This window comes from Kogia breviceps, chromosome 10 (genome assembly GCF_026419965.1).
Source record: "Kogia breviceps isolate mKogBre1 chromosome 10, mKogBre1 haplotype 1, whole genome shotgun sequence".
NCBI classification, from domain to species: domain Eukaryota; kingdom Metazoa; phylum Chordata; class Mammalia; order Artiodactyla; family Physeteridae; genus Kogia; species Kogia breviceps.
Window position 1 is genome coordinate 18,004,144 of NC_081319.1, and position 25,379 is coordinate 18,029,522.

The 25,379-nt window shown below is 44.5% G+C and overlaps 1 protein-coding gene across 1 annotated transcript in view; it reads right to left on the minus strand.

The window, feature by feature from the left end:
* The window catches only part of PPP4R2 (protein phosphatase 4 regulatory subunit 2), a 135,635-nt gene that overhangs the window by 80,526 nt on the left and 29,730 nt on the right, over positions 1 to 25,379 (minus strand). Inside the window, 2 exon segments of the mRNA XM_067043614.1 lie at positions 1,574 to 1,746; positions 14,018 to 14,269. Coding sequence (XP_066899715.1) covers positions 1,574 to 1,746; positions 14,018 to 14,269 — 425 coding nt within the window.

Genomic DNA, 25,379 nt, shown 5'->3' on the forward strand with positions numbered 1-25,379 from the left:
CTGGTTCTGCCCCAGCAACTTCAAGGTGAAAGGCAATGTGGAAAGCAGTGTTTCCCAAAGTGAGGGATGCAGGTACCAGCAGGCAGTACTTGACGTGATATTAGGTGGTGAACCACAAAGCAAGGTCCTTTCGACCTTCCCAGTTACCGCAAAAGATAGTTCACATAGGTCTTTAACTGCTCCTACTAATCAACCTCTTCAAGGGAGTAAGAGGGGGCCTCAGCTCCAGGCCAGAATAGTTGGTGTGATCTTCACACTCAGCCAGAGGCAATTACAAGGCTGTCTGACAGGTCTCGGGGGAAAGCTGCGCTCCCAGACTTGGTGCACGGCAGCGAGCTGCAGTTTTCTTTGTGTGTATCAGCCAGGGTGGCTTATCCCTGCCCCAAGCACCTCCATGCGGAGGCCTCCTTTGGGAGGTGTGTGTGGGGGGGTACCTTTCTCCTCCTCCCCCCTTCCTTCCCTCTCCTCTTCCCCAAGGTTCATGGGTCCATAAAGATGCAAAAGCCTTTTATTCAGGAGATATTCCTGCCTCCATGCTGCAGCCACTTGACCGTCAGCCAGCATCCTTTGGTGTATAAAAATGGGCCACCGAGAGCTGGTGCCTCTTCTTGCCTCTTGCTTGCACTGTGGCAGTCCAGAAATAAAGACTTTGTGATTGTCACTTTGGTTTGGCTCCTGGTCCTAACTCAGGAGTCCCCAACTCGTGGTCCCCGGACTGGTACCGGTCCGCGGCCTGTTAGGAGCCAGGCTGCACAGCAGGAGGTGAGCAGCGGGCAAGCAAGCGAAGCTTCAGGTGCCGCTCCGCACCACTGGCATTACCGCCTGAACCATACCCCCCACACCCTCTCACCTCACCCGTGGAAAAATCGTCTTCCTTGCAATGCATCCCACAAAGGTTGGGGACTGCTGTCCTAAATGACCACCTCGACACCTGCTTGTTCAATAGGGTGGAGCTGCCAACCAGGCAACACACTTAGCTTGAGCTGAATAATATTTAATTTTATTGTATTACCTATATCCTAACCTCTGACCCTTTATTATGGCAAATGGCACAGAGTTTCTCTTTCTTTTTTTTTTTTGCTTACTGTTCTCTTTTTTTGGGGGGGGGATTTTTTTTTCATTCAAACAGAAAGTCACAAAAATTATAATCATCCTCATCAGTTCACTCAGTCCCATGTAATTAATTTTTTTTATCTTGATCTTTTGTTAGCACTTTTATGAATTCATCAGTTTTCCATTAGAGTTCTAAAAATGCTTGTTCATTCAGTTTAGCAGTATAGTCAGTTACCAAGGGTTTCTCTTTCTGATAAGACACTTCCTCCTTCAGAGAATTTATTTCAGAGAAAAAAAAATGAGTGACTTTCTTGGAAATATTAAGTCAAGAGTGGACAAAATATAGTATCAAGTGGCAAGTGGATGGAGTGACTTAGCGTGAGTGAGGTTGGAGAAAAGTGGTAGAACTCAAAGCTTCTGGGAATTATTTGGCCTTCAAAGGAACGGGTGACCAAAGCGCCTGCACTGCTTCATGCTGATAAGTACATGTCTGCTGAATGGGGGGTGAGAAGACACTTACATCTCGGATTGCTTCATAGAGCGCTTTGAAAGTTGGCTGCTTCTCGTCATGGTAGACGCCTCGGTTCCCATGCAGGACAGACACGCCTTCCCGCTCGGCCGCTCTGCAATTGCTTCCGTACATGCAGTGATCAGGACGGTAGTTCCACTGGCAGGGAAACACGTACAGACACTCTGGTGGTGACAAGAGAAAGATATGTGTGTACAATCAGTGTCAGCGATGAAACCAACGTTTTCATAAACTGCACACCACACGGGATTTCAAAGCGCGTGACTGTGATTGTGACTTGTAGCTCAGATTTTAACCACGTTTGTCGATATTCTGGGATCAGGAATTGAAGGAGCACACGTTAGTGACGTTGGAGGTTTTACCCCAAAGAGGAGGGCAATATAGCATCTTAGACAAGAAGGCAAATAAGGGCAGCAGACAGCCTGGATCAGAACCCCAGCTCTGTCACTCAAAAACAGTGCAACCTGGGTCCAGTGACTTAACCGTGTGTTTCAATTTCCTCATCCGCAAGATGGATGTAACAGGATTGCCCTGTTATTCTGATGATTCCATTTTTAAAAAGCTCATGTAAAATGCATAGCAGAGTGACAAGCAACCGGCAGTGGTCCATAGCATTAGCAGTTACAATCAACTCTTTGAAAAGGTTTTGTGAAATGGACCAACTTGAAAAATTAGAGTCAAGATTGAAGCAAAGGTTCTTCTTCAGATTAAAAAGCAACCAACCAACAGAAACAAAGTGAAGGAAAAAACAACAAACAAAATACTACAATAGGAAAACAACAACAACAACAAAAAGGAACACAAAAAGAAGTATCCGTCAAGGTGACTATATACACTGTGGGTGAGCATGCGTACACGTGTCCTTGTGCGTGTTTACATCTCTAAGCCAGTGGTTCTGAGCCAGGGGTGATGCTACCCTGCAGTCTCCTGGGACCACCTGGCAGTGTTTAGAGGGAGACACTGGTCGTCATACATGACGAGGCTGCTAGTGGCATCTAGCGGGTAGAGGCCAGGGATGCTGTACATATCCTCAGTGAACAGCAAGCCCCACCACTGTAGTAGTGCCAAGGTTGAGAAACTCTGCTCTAATCCTGATGGACTCAGTAAATTTCCTCTTGGTGACTAGGGATTATAAAATCAGCAATAAGCTCATAACCCCTGAGCTTCCTGGCTCCTCCTTCCTGGTGCCTTTAAGGGCCGGGGCTAGAGGAGGATGGATCAAAGTTCTCTGCAAACATGTGCCACTGACCGTGAGAAAGGCCCCGTGTGACAGCACAGAAGGCTTAGAGCAAATCAATTACCAGTGTCAGAAGAGCATCATAAAGATTTGCTTGTTGGTTGGGTTGATGGCATTCCCTTCTCATGGAAAGGACCCCTGCTTAGAGGTAATTTACAGAAACCGTCGAGAAGGAAAGCAAAGAATGAAGACATCATCGCAAATCCCCTCTGGCAGACGGTGTGTAATATTTCTACCACTCAGAAATTACATGCCACTGGGGAATTCCCTAGCAGTCCAGGGGTTAGGACTTGGAACTTTCACTTCCGAGGGCACAGGTTCAGTCCCTGGTCATGGAAGTAAGATCCGGCAAGCCACATGGCGCGGCCACAAAACAAAACAAAACATAAAACTCACAGACTGCTGTGACATCCAATTCCTAATTGGATGTCACATCCTCTAATTCCTAATTGTTCACAACACACTATGAGGTTTTCCTTTCCTTGGGAGAACTCCATTCCACCAGGATGTTTCCCTTACTTGCATTCACCTCCACAGTTGCACATACATAATCCACAGCTGAGAGAGAGCGGTGCTTATCATGAAGTTATACTATCAAGGTCTGAATCCCAACTCCTCTATTAGTTTGTGACTTTTCTGCACTTCCGTGAAGAGGGTGGATGTGAGGATAGTGGGAGTGAAAATATCTAAACATGCTTTTGTGCTTCTGAACTGTGACCTGACCCCAGCCCAATAGCTGCCTTTTTTAAATCCAATGAGTCACTTCACTCCTTTCTGATACCTGCCCGGCCATTTGGACTTGCAGTCCCTGCTTAAGCACCTGCCAGTATTCTCTGCTGAATGAATTGCCCTAGACACTACCTCTGTTTTTGTAAACGCATGGATTGATGGAATCAACAAATATTCATCAAATGCCTGCTATGTGTACAGGTCCTGCCTTCATGGAGTGTAAGATTGATGATGAAGGTTTTGTGCCTCTTCCTAAGTAGTTTAAGGACTCCACTACAAAAAGAAAACTTTTCCTCTCTTTGCAGCCTCCTTAGAGGACTGAGCCCAATGAGGGCATCACTCAAAGGCAAAACACAAAGACACAGAGTCTAAACAATATGTTACTAAATAACTGATGGGTCCCTGAAGAAATCAAATAGGAAATCAAAAAATACCTAGAGACAAATAACAATGAAAACATGACAATCCAAAACCTATGGCGCAGCAAAAGCAGTTCTAAGAGGGAAGTTTATAGCAATACAATTTTACCTCAAGAAACAAGAAAAAACTCGAATAAATGACCTAACCTTACACCTAAAGCAGCTAGAGAAAGAAGAACAAACAAAACCCAAAGGTAGTAGAAGGAAAAAAGTCATAAAGATCAGAGCAGAAATAAATGAAATAGAGATGAAGAAAACAAGAGCAAAGATCACTGAAACTAAAAGCTGGTTCTTTGAGAAAATAAACAAAATCGATAAACCCCGAGCCAGACTCATCAAGAAAAAAAGGGAGAGGACTCAAATCAATAAAATTAGAAATGAAAAAGGAGAAGGTACGATGGACACCACAGAAATACAAAGGATCATAAGAGACTACTACAAGCAACTACATGCCAATTAATGGATAACCTGGAAGAAATGGACAAATGCTTAGAAAGGACAAATTCTTCCAAGACTGAACCAGGAACAAATAGAAACTATGAACAGACCAATCACAAGTACTGAAATTGAAACTGTGATTAAAAAATCTTCGAACAAACAAAAGTCCAGGACCAGATGGCTTCATAGGCGAATTCTGTCAAACATTTACTGAAGAGTTAACACCTACTTTACTGAAATTCTCCCAAAAGGCTTTGTAATAAGACAGGTAAGTTCAAAGTTGGCTTCTACCACCTCCTAGTTCTAAAAAGTTGGGTGAGTTGCTGAAACCCTTGGCCTCAGTCTAGAAGCACTAAAGAGAAGTTAAATGATGCAGATTTGAATCCCAGCTCTACCATGTGTTAGCCGTGCCCTAACAGCAGAGTGGCTAAGGAGCAAGCTTTAGAGTCAAGCTGTTGGGTTTCAGTACAGAACTCTGCCATGAGTTGCATGAACTCAAGCAAATTACATGATTTTTCTGGGCCTCAGTTTCATTATCTGTAGAAGGGGAAAGAATTGTAAATATCACTTGTAGGATTTGGGGAAGTATTAAATGAGTTCACATCTAGAAGTACTTGGAACAGTGCTCGCTGCACACAGAAGGTACACCCCATAAATGTAAGCTGTAATCATTACTATTATCATTGCTATTGCCATAATGAGAACTATTGCGTTAGGCTACCAGAAGGATAAAACAAGATAACTTAAATGGAATGAGCCTCCCATCCTTCTGGACACATAGCACATTGGTGGTAAATGTTTTACAGCAATTGCCTCTAGATATGCAGGTGGCCAGACTTTCTTAACATTTTATGAGTCACAGATCTCTCTGAGAATCTAATGAAAGCTTTAGACTCTGTCTTTGGAAAAATATATGAAGAATATCTGCTTATAAATTTAGGGGTTTGTAGATTTCCTGAAGATCCGCTAGGAACCACAGCTACTAAATATCACATGTGAAATTCAATCCCAGACAGAATTCAATTCATGTGTTTACCTTCCCTTCAGAATTTTCCAGAGGAAGAAACGTGAAATACCGTGAGAAGAGAATTGAAACAAGTATTTGTTCACCACAATGCAAGGCATTGGTGTCACTGGGTGATAAGGCACTGCCCCTGCCCTTGGGGAATTTATACTCTTCTAAGGGAGATAGTACAGAAATGAACATATTTTATCAGAGTATACAGAAAGGAAGGCATTTTGGTAAAGCTTTACTTAGACTTATATAGTAAGGATAGGATTCTGACAGTTAGAAATAGAAGCCTGGAAGAGCATTTGAGGAGGAGAAAATGGCCTGATCATGGCAAAGAGTTTGGAAATCAGAGTGTGTTTTAGAAGAGATAAAGCATTTAATTTGGGGGGTGGGGCAAACTCGATTTCTTCAAAGAGGTAAGATAATGGTAGGAATGTTGTTATATAAATAGACTACTTTGCCCTAAAATATTCAAGAAATATAAATCTATATTAGGTTGCAAGTAATCAACTTTGATTCTAGCAGGTGACGCCAAAAATATTTGTTTTTCCTTTGGAAAGAGAGGAGGTAGCTCAAAAAATCACAGGGAAAGCTGAATTGGGGCAGGAAGTGGGGTGGTTCCTGGGATCTGGGTGTGGGGACTAATTAATGTCAGCTTCTCGGCATTGCTGCCAGGATGAGCCAGCCTTGCCTACTTTCTGCTCTTGGATTCCCAGACTCAGGTTCCCAGGAGATGGTCTCATGACTAATTAAGTGCGAGTCAGGGGTGGGCAGGGCTCTAAGACTGCATGCAATGCGGCGGGGGGGGGGGGGGGGGGGGGGGAGTAATTCCCCTGAGAGAACTGCGTGCTGTTACTAAAAGAAAGGGCAATCAAGAGAGCACAGGTGGGGCTTCCCTGGTGGCGCATTGGTTGAGAGTCCGCCTGCGACGCGGGTTCGTGCCCCGGTCCAGGAGGATCCCACGTGCCGCGGAGCGGCTGGGCCCGTGAGCCATGGCCGCTGAGCCTGTGCGTCCACAGCCTTGCTCCGCAACGGGAGAGAGTGCACAGATGGACATTTAGATGAACCTATTTGCAGGGCAGGAATAGAGCTGCAGACGTAGACAATGAACGTGTAGACACAGAGGGGAAGGGGAGGGTGGGATGAAGTGGGAGATTAGGTTTGACATAAATACACTACCATGTGTAAAATACCTAGTGGGAACCTGCTGTGTAGCACAGGGAGCTCAGCTCCGTGTTCTGTAATGACCTAGATGGGTGAAATGGGTGGGATGGGCGGGAGGGGGGGAGGTCCAAGGCCAGGGGATGTCTGTATACATATAGCTGATTCACTTCATTGTACAGCAGAAACTAACACGACATTGTAAGCAATTATACTCCAATAAAGAAAAAAAAGAGTGCATAGGTGACAATAACAGATGTGCCTTTTCATTCATAGATACATTTGGCGTGGGTTACATTGCAAAATATCCTTCTCCATGGGGGGAAGGAGGAGGAGAGGGGCTACACCAGCACCCTGGGCTGGGCTGAAGATGGAAAACCTCTGTAGAGCAGCTGATGAACACGTTAGCGTGGATTAATGATGGTTATTTGGCACACGACGAATAACTATACTGAAACGAATCTAGTTTAAGCAAGATTACCATGGCTGTCAAAATCTAATGTTTAAAAATGACAGCATGGTGAAATGTGCAGGTTATTTTTTTCTGCTGCTGAGGAAATAATACAGTGAATGGTTTTTAAATTCCAAATCCCCAAAGCCTCAAAACACTGCAATTTATTTAAAAAATGTTTTTCAAGCCAATCTCTCTTCAAACCCTGGGTCTTTGCTATTTTTCCTCTCCATTTTACGTAGATAAAGCAGCTCATTAATTGATTATTTATGAGTCTGAAATCCCTTAGTGATCCTTTTCAGGAGTCAACGTTTATTTCCAGAGCCTCCTAACTACTTGCAAAGTACTGTGTGAATTGATTGCTCCTTACATTTCTGATCATCTCCTACTCTTGGGGTCTCTAAGATTACGGAATAGTTTATGTTTGATCATTTTAACTTCCTGGTGGAATAGGCTTGCTACTTACTTACTACACTGTATCAGCAGAACGGAGGCTATTTGCACGACTCATAGAGCTTTGTTTGTTCTGCTTTGTTTCTGTTCTTGTTTTTGCAGTACGCGGGCCTCTCACTGTTGTGGCCTCTCTCGTTGCAGAGCACAGGCTCCGGACGCGCAGGCTCAGCGGCCATGGCTCACGGGCCCAGCCGCTCCGCGGCATGTGGGATCTTGCCGGACCGCGGCACGAACCCGCGTCCCCTGCATCGGCAGGCGGACTCTCAACCACTGCACCACCAGGGAAGCCCATGTTCTGCTTTGTTTTTTAATGTCTCATTCTGGAACTGAGTTTTCCCAGCCTCCTCTTCTTCCTTCTTCCAGAATGTACCTTGTTCCAGAAAAGGGCAATTCATTCTTGCAAGAAGATGTCTCTGATCACACAATTTAAAGATGGAACCCTCTCTCCCCAGCCTTGACAGTGGCTTTCTCAACTCCTCATTTGTTTCCTTCATAGCACTGATCACAATTTGTGATTTTGAATGACTCATTGTTACTCTTTGGAAGTTGACCTCTCCCAGTACAAGGTAGGTTTTGTAAAAGGAGAGACTCTGACTCCTCTGTATGCCACCATATCCCCACTGCCTAGCCCTGTGGCTGGCACCTAGTAGGTAGGTGCTCAAATGATGTCCACTGAATGAACGGGAGAATCAAAACGTATACGTTCCTCTACCCTCTGTATCTTTCCCCTTTCTCTGCTTTCTCCCTCTCCTTTCTCTCCCCAACATCCCTTCCTCTCACTTTCCTGGCTGTGCTCTTTCTCTTCCATTTCCTTCCTTCTTCCATTCCAGTCTCTTAATCCCATTCCTCCAACCAGCCAACACCTCTGAAGATCAACTCCAGTTAAGGCACTAACCCTCACACTGGAAACACTCAATGAAGACAAAGTAGACGTAACCCCTTCTCACAAGGACCCTACGATCTTCACTCTTGAGCTTCGTATCAGAGCTCATGAACTTCTCAGACTCCCAAAACAATGACCTGTTTCCAGTTTTCCAGGACAGTCCTAAAACCAAATAATTGGGCCTGTCCACCCCAAAACACATTCACAACTACCAGCTGCTGGAAGCTTTTGGTGAGAGGAGTATATAGTGTGGCTGCACACCCAGGCAGGATGAGAACAAGGCCTGACAGGGCCTCTGAAGAGGCCTGTTCCATGTGACTGTGTGTCCTGCCCTCTGTGGCCCCAGCAAACCCTCCCGACTCCCTAGTATCACATTCAACTCATGGACGATCTATGTACATTCCATGCACGTTTCAGCTCTTCTCTCTCTTCGTGGACAGAGCCCTAGTGCTTCTAATCTAGCTGGATGCCCTGCCTTGTCATCTAGACTTGGCTGGTTTCATTTCTTCCCCTGGCCACCCCCACTTTTCTAGAAATTGCTTTGAAAGAAGAGACAGACCTTGGTGTTCATGTTTCAGAGAGGAAAATGCCACGTGATCTTGCTCTTCTGGCCCCCGGAAGACCACCGGATCAAGGGTGGTCTCCCCATCGAAAGAGAACCGGTTCATAGCTGGGCTGGGAATCAGTTAATAGGCTGGGACAGGCCAACTCCCCATCCCCCTCTCTCTTACCTTCAAGAATCCGAATTAAGAAACCTAGACAACCCATCATCATTGGCATGGGCTTGTAAGGTTGGGTTGACTTGGGGTTGGGCCATGTACAAGCAGACATTATTGTTGGACAGAAGGAATCGAATCAGATGGGCATGAAGAGAAGTGACACAAGAGAAACCATGAGGACTCTGCGGGATGAAGAAATGAGCTTTGGTCCTGAGCAGCCGCCCAGACACGGTTCTCATGAAGCCTGGCATGATCTGACCCATGTGCTCATGGGACTGGCACCTGGACCTTTATTTAGCTGGTCTGAGTTAAGTTTTATTCCCTGCAATCTAAGCACATGAATCCAAGCACATCTTTCTACATAGGCTTCTCTTTTAGCCCTTGTCAAACCTACCCTTTCTACAGAAGTCTGCTCTTGACTCAAATTCACCTGTAAATATGTGAGTTCAGTCTTTCACCCCTTAAAGAAGCTGCCTTGGCTCACCTGCCAGGAAATGTCCTGTGGGATGAGCTACCTGCATGTCCCCCATGGGCTTCAGCTGTCTTCTTGTGAGTCAGTCTAGGACCCAGCACGGCAATTACACACCCACAGGCATTTACTATCTAATTATAGCAAGAGTTTTAAAACATTTTTAAGCTAATGGCTTTTAAACACGTTTTAAAAGCAATGGGATTGCCTACGAGAGGCTATAATAATAAAAACGTTGTAGATATGGGCTTGGGTTTTGTGTGTATTGCTTCACCAATGGCAACCCAAAGAATCATAACAATAAGCATGTTTATCTCCTGAGTCATGGCCAATTTTCTCTCTCTCCTTTCCAGGGATAAAGGTGACACACTTTTTTTTTTTTTTTCAAATATAGTTAGTTCTGGTTTACAGAAAATGCTCCCAATGAATATAAACAAAGAAAAACCTTTCAATGTGATGGATATCATTGGATTGCAGGTCAAAGAGCTCATGTTTGATAAAGTACCTGGATAAAGTATGAAAGACCAAAGGCAGGCCATACAAAGAACAATCAAGGAATTAACTAATACCGATCTAAAGTTAGGAAACTCGGTTATTTACTTGCTACTGTTCAGACCCAAGATTCGGAACAACTTCATAATTATTTTATAATATCCTTGTACTCAGTGGACCTAAGATGGGCAGGGTGATGCCACTAAACTCAGCTGGTTTTCAGCCCTAATTAAAGACAAGGGGCTCGCATCTAATGGCAGAGCTGCTTGCAACAAACAGTCTTTGAGTGTTATTTACTCACTGATGACATCCTCAAATAATCTGCAACAGGCTAAGAGGATTTCTGGGGAGGCAACTATGTGAATGTTTTGAATTCCTCAGTTTGGGAATATGGACAGATAGGCTTATGGAAGAGAGTTTAAGCCACACGACACAGAGGAAAAAATGCAATATTTAAAGGGCAGAAATAATGCAGGAGAGAGACACACATTTGGGGAAACCTGCCCAGCTCTCTAGAATTCCCCCTTCTCTGGGACCTTCCCCTCACCCCCAAATACATGGGGCCAGAGTTGGAGTGGCCTGGGTTTGTACCCCTCCTCTGGCACTCATTAGCTATACCACAAATTAACTCTCTTTCCCTTGGTACCTTTGTCTATAAAATGGGGATTCTATTCTCAGCGTTGTTGTGAGGATTAAATAAGAAAATGCTCAGAACAGCGCCTGACACTCAGTAAATCATCAATGTCAGCCATGATTCCTTAGCTCCACGCTCCTGGCCTAGGGGACCCACACTCCCAACATCTGATTTCTCCCCCAGGAATTTGGAACTGGGATGAAGTTAGTCTTTCCGTACGGCTGGAGTTGGAGCATGAAACCTTGGTTCTCTGCTTTGAGCACAGAACGAGAACCTTCAAAGAGAGGAATACACAGTCTCACCAGCAGAAGGAAAGTCCAACCTGGGTTCCTCATCCTTTTCCCTCTCCTGCTTTAGGTCCTGGGCCCAGCCTGCTGGCCTTTCTGCCCTAGGTTTCTACAGGACACCGGTTTGCTTATTTAAAAAAAGTATCCTTTGTGCTTAGTCTAGCTCCAGGGCCCTTTTATTTGTAGCCGAGAGTCCTACTCAGTATAAGTACACCTAGAAAAAAAGATGAAATCCGCTTTAGAAGAAAAAGGAGGGTCAGACTTTCAAATCCCCGTTGATCCCTGTTGCTACATCAAAGTGAAATGGATTAAAACATGCCACGAACGAACAGCCAACACATCTCCTTCATCAAATGAATCAGTATTGGGACTCTGCCAGAAATGCACCCCGTTCCATATCAACCTGCTTTTTTTCTTTTCCAGGATTTGCTCCTTTTTGATCCAAGGGCATGTGAGATTAGGTTTCATTTCAGAATTTTGTTAAAAAAACTAAAAAAACAGGTACATACACAGAAGTCTTTATAAACAGGAGTCTCTAGTTCAGGATTTTTAAAGACACAGGAGAGGCCTGAGGAGGTTGTTTGTTTTTTTTTTTTTTTTGTGGTATGTGGGCCTCTCACTGTTGTGGCCTCTCCCGTTGCGGAGCAGAGGCTCCGGACGCGCAGGCTCAGCGGCCATGGCTCACGGGCCCAGCCGCTCCGCGGCACGTGGGATCCTCCCGGACCGGGGCACGAACCCGCGTCCCCTGCATCAGCAGGCGGACTCTCAATCACTGCGCCACTAGGGAAGCCCAAAGCTTTTGGTTTTAATACCATTAAATAAGGTTTTAGCAAAGATGAAAGAAAAGAAGGAAAATTTTTAGCTTTAGGTGTCAATACAAAAACACAGACCAGAAATTTACATCTCCTTTCCTTCCCCAACTACCCAAACACTGACTTAACAATATAAGATGAATTTCTTTAGCCCTAGGTGAAAAGAAAGAGGGATGTGGGAATCCAAGTCCTTCTTCTAGGCCCTTTTAACCCTGAACAAGTCACTTTATTGTAAGGATCTCAAGAATCAATTCCCTTCAATCTAGCAATTGTTCAGGCTATGGCGGGCCTTGTGCCTAGATTATAATGTTTTCATTTAGTTCTGTGCCGCCCATTGATTTTGCCTGTACTTCTTGAAAGAATGGCGTGGCAAAACCTAAAAGATATTCTTGAAAAACGGAGCCCAGTGTTGGGGGTTTCAACATTTGGCCTTTTGTGTCAGCAGCGCGAGGACCGCCCCGCGTGAGACCCCGGGGAGGGGGTGGGGTGGGCGATGAAAAGGCACCCTTTGCAGGGGACACAGGCACAATTCAGGCTTCGCCAATGCAGCCCAGGCTGGAATGTGCTCTGTGGGGCGAGGTGGGCGGACTCCTCTGAGAACTGCATTCTTGAAAGAGAACCTACCTGGGTTGAAATAAAAAATAATATTTAATAAGTCCTGGTCTCCCCACGTGATGGCATTCTTGTACTTCTGGTACAGAGGGTACAGCATGTCCTCCCAAGCCAAGCCTGTTGGAATCATGCTGTTCTGGAAAAGAGAAAACCATCAGAGTGGCTAAGGCACAGCAAATACATCTCATCCGCTGAGAATCAACGTACAGGGACGGGTTCTCCCCTTCACCACCCCCCCGCTCCCAGAATGAAAATGAAATCAGCAGAGGAGGGGACCTGTTGGCCTCAAGGCATAGGACAAAGCAGAACTAGGGCTGGCGATTACAGGTGTACACATGAATGGTAGATGGACCAGAAACTGGCAGTTGGGCCTATGGCTTCTGCACAGAAAATCATGCCCCACGTGGCAGAGGCATAAAACAGGAGCTTGGGATGAACATACACACACTAGTGTATATAAGACAGATAACCAGCAAGGACCTACTGTAGAGCACAGGGAACTCTACTCAATATTCTGCAATGGCCTATATGGGAAAAGAATCTGAAAAAGAGTGGATATACGTATATGTATAACTGATTCACTTTGCTGTACACCTGAAATTAACACAACATTGTAAATCAGCTACACTCCAATAAAAATTGTTTTTAAAAATTATTTACTTTTAAGACAAAAGCAACATATTCAGACTAAATATTCAAACAGCACACAAAGATGTAAAAAGTAAAAATATTTTTCCTCCTGCCTCCTGCAATTCCCATTCCCACTTTCCCTAGATGTATCCACAATTAATGACCAGTCTCTTAGATATTCTTCTGGAAGTTTCTAAGGCATAAAAGGGAGCACCTCTATGGCATCATGCTCTGTTGCATTTTAATTTTTTCACTTAATATTCTTTAGAGCTCTTATCTCACTTACAGATTTGATCTAATTCTTTTTAATAGGAGGATAATTTTTTTGACTTGTTCTCTACTGATGTTCACTTAGGTTCTTCCAGTTTTTTTTTTTGGGGGGGGTTTTTTTTTTTTTTTGTGCTATGCGGGCCTCTCACTGTTGTGGCCTCTCCCGTTGCGGAGCACAGGCTCCGGACGCGCAGGCTCAGCAGCCATGGCTCACAGGCCCAGCCGCTCCGCGGCATGTGGGATCTTCCCGGACCGGGGCACGAACCCGTGTCCCCTGCATCGGCAGGCGGACTCCCAACCACTGCGCCACCAGGGAAGCCCTGGTTCTTCCAGTTTTTTGCTAGGATAAAAGACAGGGCCGTGAACAGCCTTGTACGTTTATCTCTGTACATTTACATAAATATATCCCTAGGGTAACTCCAAAAAGTTTTCCAGGGTTTTTGAAGCCTGGGATACACAGAGCGTTTAAACATGGAATTCAGAAATGCAACATAACATTCCTCACTAGTAACTCTGCTGAACAGTTTAAATTCCATAATCACCTGGAATCTTCCTAAGCCAACAAATATTCCATAACTCTCCAAATACTCTTCTCTTCCCTGGCTTCGTCCATTCTCACCTGCAAGCCAGCTACTTCCAAAATCAACACACCGACACTCCTGGAACGTCACTGTTGCGGAGACAAAATCCCGATGTTTAAACAAGGAAATATAACATACTTCCTTACCTTGAACTGGGCGCTTCTTATCCGAGTTAAGTTCATCAGCATGACCCCTGAGTTAACTCCCGCAGAGCCATAGAAAGGGTGCCGAGCAAAGCGGCTGTACCAGCCGATCTTGGGGATTTCATGCTCGGGGGCCATGGCCGCAAGCTGTGTGGAATTAAATTGCCTCAGAAGCTTCCAGATGTCATCAACAGGTCTCAGAAAGAGAACATCGGTGTCCACGTAGAGAAGGGAGTCCACATCCTTTAAAATCACCTTTGTGTGTATTGGGTGAGGAGGGAGAAAACAAGAAACAAAGGAAGTGGCCTGATAAGTCAACACTGCCAATGATTCTGTGGATTAATGTTAATTCTAGAAAGGGTCCCACTCTTAGCTTCCATTCCTCCCTTCTCCTTGGACTTCAGGGATAAGGGTCAGTCAAAGGGGAGAGACTCAGAGGAAGACCCCTCTTGATTCAGACTGGTCCAATTCCAGGACCCTGGACTATATTTGGTAAGGGTTGAACGTCACGAGGAATGAAAACATTAGCTAACGACTGTGGCTTTCTTCTTCTCCATCCTCCAATAAGGCCATCTGTCTTTCTCAGTTTTTTTCTTGGAAAAGCTAGGGCTACCATTAGACTACTTGAAGTGGACAATCCGTAGATTAGCTCATGCCAGGCTTTAGGGTACATACTCTGTCTCTGGATCCATTTCTTTTAGTGTTAATGGATATGGCTCTGCATCTTTTTTTTTTTTTTTTTTTTTTTTTTTTGCGATACACGGGCCTCTCACTGTTGTGGCCTCTCCCGTTGCGGAGCACAGGCTCCGGACGCGCAGGCGCGGCGGCCATGGCTCACGGGCCCAGCCGCTCCGCGGCACGTGGGATCTTCCCGGACCGGGGCACGAACCCGTGTCCCCTGCATGGGCAGGCGGACCCTCAACCACTGCGCCACCAGGGAAGCCCTCTGCATCTTTTTGAAATAGTATTTTCAGCTAAGATTTAGACTTGGAAATAGGCAAAACAAGTCATTGGCCAGCTTTGTCTGCAAGGATTGGCAAACGTTTTTTTCTAAAGGGCCAGAGAGTAAATATTGTAGGCTCTGTTGCAGCTACTTCACTGCTGTTAGCATAAAAGCAGCCATGGACAACATATAAACAAATGAGCATGGGTGGTTCCAATAAAACTATGTAGAGACAATAAAATTGGAATTTCATTTGATCTTCAGATGTCACAAAGCCTTCTTCTTTTGATGTTTTTCAACCATCTGAAACGTAAAAGCCATTCTTGACTCAAAGGCTGTGGTTTGTCAACCTCTGCTGTAGATCATTCAAGCCAGCCACCTTAAGCAAATAAGTTGTGCTATGCTAAATGCTTAGTTTACCAGAATTTTGCCCTGGGGTTTGAGACTTTAAAGTCATAGTTCGTAATAGAGTTATTTGCCTTGTTTTGCCATTGTTCCCCCAATTTAGAGGTAGCTTAACAAAAGAAGGATCATCATCCTAAAACCACAACGCTTGTTGTGGACTGAATGTGTCTTTACAAAATGCATATGTTGAAGCCCTAACTCCCCAATGTGAGGGTATGTGGAGATGGGGTCTTTGAGAAGTAATTAGGGTTAGATGAGGTCCTGAGGGTGGAACCCTCAAGACGGGATTCATGTCCTCATTAAAAGAGACCCCAGACAGCTTGCTCTCATTCTCTCTCTCTCTCTCTTTCTCTCTCTCTTTCTCTCTCTCTCTCTGTCACATTAGAACATAGTGAGAAGGCAGCAGTCTGCATGCCAGGGAGAGTGTCCTCACCATGTCAGCACCCTAATCTCAGACTTCTAGCCTCCAGAAGTATAAGAAAAAAAAATTTCTGCGGTGTAAGCCATCCAGTTACGGTATTTTGTTATGGGAAGTTAAGACACCACTCCATTGAGATCCTAATATTTAAAACTGATGAACACGGGCACTGTATGGTACAGGAATCATGGAGATTTCAGTCTTGAATAATTTCAAAACGTACATGATTAACTGCAGGATTTATCTTTCCTTCCTCATCTACTAGAAGAATAGAATTTACAAATCAATAAAATGAAATTTAAAAAAATAATGATCATCTACCATGTCATAAAAGAAGACACCCATCTTAACAGTTTAAAGATCCTAATTCCAGAATTACGATGAATTCTTTAAAATGAATACACATACTTAAACAAACATCTACCACACTATACTTATTTTTTCTTATTTAACCATGGACAGGTAATAACTTTGCCACAGATTAGCACTAGTCTGCTGAGTTGTTGTTTTTTTTTAAAATCTCAACTCCAGAGTACTGTGGAAGAAGAGCAAACTCTCTACAAAAGTAATAGTAAATTATACAATCATGATACAAGTTACTTATCACATGTAAATACGATTTTGATGTTTTGCATGCTCAAGACCATCCAAAGAACTCAACTTCCTGCCAATCCTATTTTACTGGGAAGGAAAACGAATGCACAGAAAAGTGTTCTGTCCAAGTTAATGCGTCAAATAATGCTAACAAATGCTGGATTTGGAGCTAATAAAGTTGCAACACGGTAACTATCTGGAATGTGTTTAAGGAAATGAGAGACTGCACGGTGTTTCACTAAAAAGCTAATTTAGAATTACAGAATCAGAGAACGAGAAAGCTATTTCAACCCATCTAAAAGAGAACAGACTTCTCTTTATGGCTGATTATCTAATAAGGCCTAAATAAAACTGTATTAATATTAATGTTTGAATCAATTAAGGGTTATGCAGACATCCAGTCCCTAAATTCAAGCTCACTGACTTGATTAATTTTTTCCTCAGTCTTAAATCAATACTACTGTTAAAGTTATCATCGCTTTCTTTAATAAAATAAAAGTGTTACCATCTTTCATCAAAACAAAAAAGACTTGGAAAAAGGTCTGGAAAAGGAAAACTAAAAAACCCTTCAGGACGGAGGCATTCCATCATGAAATAATAAGCAAGATAAACATATTGATTATACAGTATAGAAGCTGGTTAAAAATAAAGCAGGGAGAGGGGCGGGGGTCCCAGGTAGGAAGGGGCTTGCAATTTTAATTAGGGACGCTGGGAAGGACTCACTGAGAAGAAAGAGGGCAAGTACAAATAGCAGAGGCTGGACCACTTTTAGAACAGCAGGGAGACAGGGTGGCTGGACCGCAGTGGGCAACGAGGAGCCAGGGATGAGGATGGTGCAGAGTGGGGGCCGGTCACTTCACTTAGGGCTTTGTTTGCCTTTGAAAGAACTTGTTCTTTCACTGTCCGTGAGATGGAAGCCATTGAAGGGCTTTCACCAGAGGAGTGGCAGGGTCTGACTTAGATTAAGGATCACTTTGGATGCTACACGGAGAAAAGACACTTGGGGCACACAGGGGAAGCAGGGAGACCAGTTAGGATGCTATTTTAATAATTTAAGTGAGACGCGATGGCGGCTTGGCTCAGGCGGTAACAACCCAGGGAGTGAGAAGTGGTTGAATCCATAACACGGTTTGAAATGGAGCCAACAGGATATCCGCAACAGATTGGATGTGGAATGTGAGAGTAAGAGAAAAGTCAAGGGCAACTCCATGGATTTTAACCTGAGCAACAGGTGGGATGGAATCGCCTTTAACAGAGATTGCACCTGATGTGTGTCATTCCCGAGTTACGTGCCTGGCCCTGGCACATATGTACTGGAGTTGGCGGATGCTAAAGCCTCGCTCCCTCCCTCCTCCTCTGCACCTGCCCTTCCTGAAATATAAAGAAGTCTGCAGTGGTCCTAGGAAGGGATGCATTGATGGCGGATTTCTGGGGTGATGGTCATGTGTCTAGTTCTTGACCACAGTAGTGGTTACACGGGTGTGAGCGTGTTAAACTAAGCATACAGCGTTTTGGTGGGCTCTTTTTGGTAAGTAGATCATATTTCAAAACTGACACACAAAAGCAGCCCTAATGGTACACCTCACAGACGGAATAGATGATAGTCCTTAGGAATCCTGAGTCTGGCATTCCTGAGTTCCAATCCTGGCGTCATGTGCCCTGTGACTCTGGACAAGTTCCTCAGTTCCCCATGCATAAAAAGTGGAAAGCAAGACCCCCACCACATCCCCTGTCTTTGGGTTGTGACTAACATCCAGTGAAATAAAACACACACAGGGAACTTGGTACAGTGGCTGGTACGTAGTACGTACTCAATAAATAGAGGTGTTGCTACTATAAGAAGTCTGCGTGTTTTTTCTTTTAAAGCTCACTTGTAACTAGTTACCACGCACGTCAATGCTCACAGCACTTCAAAGCATGTGTCGGCCACAAAGTGTCTTTTATATAAACAGAGTCAAGCTGAGAAAAGTTGAAGTTTCCGAACATTTCTAATATCACAATCCACATATCACCTCGACTGAAAACAAGAGCACCGGGGCTTTTTACTCTTTATCTGAAAAAATAAAAGACCAGGAGAAAAACTCCACTCTTCCTAGAACATTGCGTCTCTGGAGGCCAATTCTGCGGCAATTATTGGTGGTATTAATTTGAAGAGGATCATCGTGGCCACTTTATAATGGGCAGAGGAATATTTACCGAAAGGATATAAGATTAGCCATTCTAATTCCCTTATGGAAATGAGCACTAGAAATGAGGCCTCTGTTTTCTTAGAGAAGGGCAAACAGAGGACAGACAATAGCTATTTGTATACAATGCCGCTCTGGCTCCATTCACCACCCCAACCTGGGCAACAGGATTATCAGGGGCCGCTGGCTCTCCTTCAAGTTCATTGTGCTGCAACCTTGTTCTGACTTTGACAGTACAGCTTTGTGGTTGAAAGTTCGGGGTTTGAAATCTAACCATTTGTGTTTGGATTCTGTTTCCACTACAAACCATGGTCTTGGGCAAGCTGCTCTAAGCCTGCTAAGGCTTAGTTTCCTCATCTTTTTTTTTGGCCGTGCTGTGCGGCGTGCAGGATCTTAGTTCCCCGACCAGGGATCGAACCCGTGCCACCTGCAGTGGAAGCGCGGAGTCTTAACCTCTGCACCACCGGGGAACTCCCTGTTTCCTCATCTTGCGGATGGGATTGGTCACTCACTTCCGAGTGCCGCCGGATGATTAGATGAGATAATGCATGTGAAGCCCCTGACATACACACAGTAAGGACTCGATAAATGCTATGTGACATTCTTATGGGCTCCCTCTCGGGAGGGCTAGTTCCTTGATTCATAGCCCAGTAACTGGCTGCAGTAGTGGTGGTAGTAAAAGAATGAGGCATGTGCTCTGTTCTCAAAGAGCTTTAGTGGGGGAGACAGAGAAGGGGCAAAGCAAAATAAGATGTGGCTAGTGGTAGAAGTAGCACAGAAGCACTTGGCAGGGCTACTAAACCATTCTGGAGTGAAAGAAGGACAGAAGTGACAACTAAGCTGAGAGACAGGCAAGTGAAGAGCAGGGCAAAGAGTACTGAAGACAAATAGAACAGCATGTGAAAAGGCCCGGAGACCAGGAGAGAACAACACACCAGGGAGGATGGCAAATTGGTTGGTGGGGCTGGAGCTTACAGTGGGAGAGCCAGGAGCCAGGGGTGGGGAGAGATTAGGCGGGCCAAGTGGGCAGGGGCCCGATCAGGAGCTATGCTGACAAATTTGGAGGTGATCCTAAGAGCCATGGGGAGATGTGAAATGACGCGAACCAGAAACCTTGAGGTCTGATGTTTCCCCTCCTATCCCCATTGCCCACATCCAGTCCTCAGCAAGTCCCATACGCTCTTCCTCCAAAATACATCTGAATCTGCCCATTTCTCTCCCTTTCCACTGCCTTACCCTGAGTTCAAGGCACCATTACAGCTCCCCTAGAACTCTGGAAGGGTCCATTCACTGGCCTCACTGTGTACACACGTTCCCCTTCAATCTATTCCTCACAGAGCGGCCAGAGGGATTTTTAATCCCGGTGTCATTTCTTCTTTGACCCATGGGTTATTTACAAGGGTGGTTGCTTAATTTCCAAATATTTGGGATTTTCCAGATATCTTTTTATTATTCATTTCTAATCTAATTTCCTTGCAGTCAGGGAGCACACTCTGCATGATTTCAATCCTCTCAAATTCACTGAGACTTTGTTTTATGGCCCACATATGGTCTATCTTGGTGAATGTTGAATGTTTATTTTTCTGCAGTTGTTGGGTGGAGCATTCTGTAAATTCTATAGCTGCCAATTAGGTCAATTGGTTGATAGTGTTGTCAAGCATTTCTAGGTGCTAACTGATTTTCTGTTTGCCTTATTATAACCACAGGAGCTCTATGGAGTTTTATCTTCAGACACAAAGAAAGAGGGGAGAAATATGAAGTTACTGCAAATTCATTTACATCAACAGATATGATTTGGGAGAGTTCCCTGGTGGCCTAGTGTTTAGGATTCTGGGCTTTCACTGCCATGGCCTGGGTTCAGTCCCTGGTTGGGGAACTGAGATCCCACAAGCCACGTGGCACAGCCAAAAACAAACAAACAAATAAACAAAAAAAACAGATATGATTTGGGAGCCATCATTTATTTTCACACTAACAGACAATTATCAAAAGAGGAGTGTTGAAGTCTCTCACTCTGATTGTGGATTTGTCTATTTCTCTATTTCTCTAAGCATGGCCTTGCTTTGTAGATTTGGAAGCTCTGTTGTTAGGTGCATACTCATTTAGGGTAGATACACCTTCCTGATGGACTGAGCCTTATCGTTATGAAAGATCCAGAGGGCTTTTTAAAAAAAACTTACATTAGAGGATGCCACTTTCATCTTTAAACCCCTTCAAGACTTTTCACTGTGCTTTCATTACACATGAACCATGGTCCCTAAAAGGCTCTGCAGGATGGACACACTCTGTCCCTACAGGGGACTGAGTTCCTATCAGTGGTGATCTTTCACCTCCTATCACAACTTTCCATTATGGCTCAGTTACTGTCAAAGTCAACAGAAGGTGAGGAGGAAAATGGACTTAATAGGAAGTTAAGGAGCTCCTACTTCTTTTCCTGCCTACAGCCAGGGTTTCCTCTGTCGGAGATGCTCTAAAAGTCTTTCTTAAGATAGAGACTAACACGTAAGTCCCCCCCCTTTCAGAAAGAACACATAAGGTAGAAACTATCTCATTTAACAATGGAATCATCTTTTGGAATGTTCCTTCTCGCTTCATTCCCGAAATTCAATGCACCCAAGGTGAAGAAGATAATGTGCTCAAATTTGCTGAAAAACAGTATCAATTATGAAATACATGTGCAGCCCTGATGCTTTATTCAGTGTCATTGTTTGTGAGTCCTCATTTTAGATAATTGCCTAAAGTATCAGAACTATGATTAGGGTGAAAATTAGTGATGTCCCCAAATTGTATCTGTTGATGTAAATCAATTAGCAGTCACTTCACATTTCTCCCCCTTTCCTTGGGTCTGGAGATTAAGCCCTAGGGAGCGCCTGTGATTTAGGATAAGCATCTTCCCCAGCCTGTGAGTGAAGCGCTACCAACAGCTTCCCGGATGTGAGGCAGAGCTTTCCACTTACCATTCTCGAGTGCCCAGCTCTAACTCGTGGTGTAGATCTGAGCTCAGGCGTGACCTCCTCAGAAAGGCTAACCCAAGAGCCTCCTTCCTCTGTCCCTCCAGGCTCCGCATCACACCACTCTACATACCTCTGTCCGCAACCAGTGGCCTTTTGTTAAATTATTTTCTCGGCTGTTGCTTGCCTCATCCAATTAGAATAGAAGCTCCACGAAGACAGGGACCTCCTGGGTCTAGTTAACTCCTAAAAGTTTATGTGCCTAACGCAATGCCTAATAGTTATACTAGGCATCCAATAAATATTTACACAAAGTAAGGAATTCAACTGCTGAACTGTCTCAGAAACATTGTAACTTTAAATATGTTTCAAGGCTGATTGCAGACCAAAGGACAGGTCCTGAGAAATAGGAAGGTCTGTGAATTGTTGAAGAATAGAAGACCTAAGCTCCTGAAGAGAAAACCAACATAACACCTACCATGCTGAGTATCATTCTTTTGCTGGTGTGGTCCAGTGTGTCACCCTCCAGGCCTCTGTTGATGGTACAGCTAACTCACTTCGTACAGCTAACTCACTTCATATGTATATCATCCCATTTCCTTACCTCGCTAGCAATTTTTTTAAAGCAACTTTATTGGAGTATCATTGCTTTGCAATGGTGTGTTAGTTTGTGCTTTACAACAAAGTGAATCAGTTATACATACACATATGTTCCCATATCTCTTCCCTCTTGCATCACCCTCTCTCCCACCCTCCCTATCCCACCCCTCTAGGTGGTCACAAAGCACAGAGGTGATCTCCCTGTGCTATGCAGCAGCTTCCCACTAGCTATCTAATTTACGTTTGGTAGTGTATATATGTCCATGACACTCTCTCATTTTGTCACAGCTTACCCTTCCCCCTCCCCATTTCCTCAAGTCCATGCTCTAGTAGGTGTGTGTTTTATTCCCGTCCTACCCCTAGGCTCTTCGTGACATTTTTTTTCTTAGATTCCATATATATGTGTTACATACAGTATTTGTTTTTCTCCTTCTGACTTACTTCACTCTGTATAACAGACTCCAGGTCCATCCACCTCACTGCAAATAACTCAATTTCATTCTTTTATGGCTGAGTAATGTTCCATTGTATATCTGTGCCACATCTTTATCCACTCATCTGCCGATGGACACTTAGCTTCCTCGCTAGCATTTTTTAAAAACCCAAAAAACTAAAGGAATGGAAAGGGAGCTGGAGGAGGCAAAGGACAGAACAGAAGCAAAGACAAAAACGCCATTTAGATTCAAGTAGGACTGAATTCCAGAGGAGGGAATCTTGGTTAAATGATGTTCGTGATAATTAGGAGAAGGAAAAAATATTCAAAGAGGGTTAAAGCAGGAAGTGGAAACAGAGGGGAGGAAAGGACAAGTTTCAAGAGGAAGTAAAAAAGAAACACGTCTTTTTTTCTTTGTTTTCTTATCAAGGGGAAACATCTCCTACATTTATGAAAAATAGAGACTTGAATATAACTAAAACAGCAACAATTCATGTGTACAGTCTGAAAGCCACAGTCTCCATATACACTAAGTCAGATCATGACTAAAGAAACGAAGGCCTCGGGCTTCCCTGGTGGCGCAGTGCTTGAGAGTCGGCCTGCTGATGCAGGGGACGCGGGTTCGTGCCCCGGTCCGGGAAGATCCCACATGCCGCGGGGCGGCTGGGCCCGTGAGCCATGGCCGCTGGGCCTGCGCGTCCGGAGCCTGTGCTTCTCAACGGGAGAGGCCGCAACAGTGAGGCCCACGTAACGCAAAAATAAATAAATAAAATAAAATTTTTTTTAAAAAAGAAACGAAGGCCTCCATGGAAAGGCACAAAAAATGCAGCCACTGTTTCAGTCTGGGACGATGAATTAGTTCTGGAGATAGATGGTGGTAGTGGTTTGCCCAACAATGTACTGAATGCCACTGACCTGTACACTTAAAAATGATTAATTAGGGCTTCCCTGGTGGTGCAGTGGTTGAGAATCCGCCTGCCGATGCAGGGGACGCGGGTTCGTGCCCCGGTCCGGGAAGATCCCACATGCCACGGAGCGGCTGGGCCCGTGAGCCATGGCCGCCGAGCCTGCGCGCCCGGAGCCTGTGCTCCGCAACGGGAGAGGCCACAACAGTGAGAGGCCCGCGCACCACAAAAAAACCAAAAACCAAACAAACAAAACAACAACAACAACAAAAATGATTAATTAAAACATTTTATGTTATGCATATCTTACCACAATAAAAATGGGAAAAAACGAAATACAGATACCACTATTACATTTTTTTCCATTCAAATAAACAATATACTCAATGGTGTTCACTCACCTATTTCTACCTTTGTGAATTTTTATTTCCCTAAACAAAATGTATTCTAGGAGTTATTCTAAGATGATCTTTACTTTCCACCACTCTATCAGGTTCCTGTCTTTTATTTTTTCTTCTTTTCCTGTTTTGAAGAGTAAGTTGTTCCTAGAGCACACACCTCTTCAGGTGAGTTGTCCTTCAAAGCTGACCGAGAGCCCACCTTTGCCAATGAAGGAGGCTGGCCAACGTCCCCTGCCACCGGCCTCCTTCTCTCTCTAACAGAGAACTTTCCCCTAAGGGGGTAGATTCCGGGGAAAATGTTTGGGGTCCCCTGCCCCTTCTTATTCTACAGACAGATAAATTGAATGGGATAGAATTTCTCAAGCTACTTGGACTTTCTCCTCTGGGACCAAAATTCACAAGTCTCCAAATCAAAATCAGAACAAAAAGGAAATTCTACGTTTCAATACATATTTGCAATTTGATCAAAATAAATTCCCTTTTCCTCTACTATCATGTCACATTCCTTTTCAAAAAACGCACACTGGACCTATCTTGAAGCTGTTACAGAGAAAATAATTATTGAGGAAAGGGAGAAAGTCAGGTAATGACAGACATGTCCGCTGATGGCTGAGTAACCTCTCAGAGATCCTCTAGTAAACAGAGTGGAAATCTGAAAGACGCAAAAACCATGGTAGGGGCTTCCCTGGTGGCGCAGTGGTTGAGAGTCCGCCTGCCGATGCAGGGGACGTGGGTTCGTGCCCCGGTCCGGGAGGATCCCACATGCCGCGGAGCGGCTGGTCCCGTGAGCCATGGCCGCTGAGCCTGCGCGTCCGGAGCCTGTACTCCGCAATGGGAGAGGCCCGCGTACCACAAAAAAAAAAAAACCAAAAAACAACCATGGTAATTTAATCCTCATTTCATCCTCACAACAACCTAATGAGGTAGTACTATTATGACCCCCATTTTATAGATGAGGAAACTGAGACAGAGAGAGGTGAAGTTCCTTTTCCAAGGTCACACAGCTACAGAAAATATTCAATCAGCAGATATTTTTGTCAATAAAGTAACTTACAAACATAAAGGAATAATAATCCCTCTGTTTCTTTTAGCATGTGTTATGTGCTAAGCATCATTCCAGCCATTTCCTATACATAGTGCATTGTTTCCAGGGCCTCAACAACCCTGCCAGAGTGGTATTATTACTCTCATTTAATAGATGAGCTTAGGGCTTCCCTGGTGGCGCAGTGGTTGAGAATCCGCCTGCCGATGCAGGGGACACGGGTTCGTGCCCTGGTCCGGGAAGATCCCACATGCCGCGGAGCAACTAAGCCCGTGAGCCATGGCCGCTAGGCCTGCGCGTCCGGAGCCTGTGCTCCGCAACGGGAGAGGCCACAGCAGTGAGAGGCCCGCATACCGCAAAAAAAATAAAATAAAATAAAAAAATAATAGATGAGCTTAAATAACTTACCGAAGGTTAGCACTAGTAAATGGCAGCACCTGGATGAAACCAGGGCTCTCTGACACCAGAGCTCATACTCCTTGTGCTC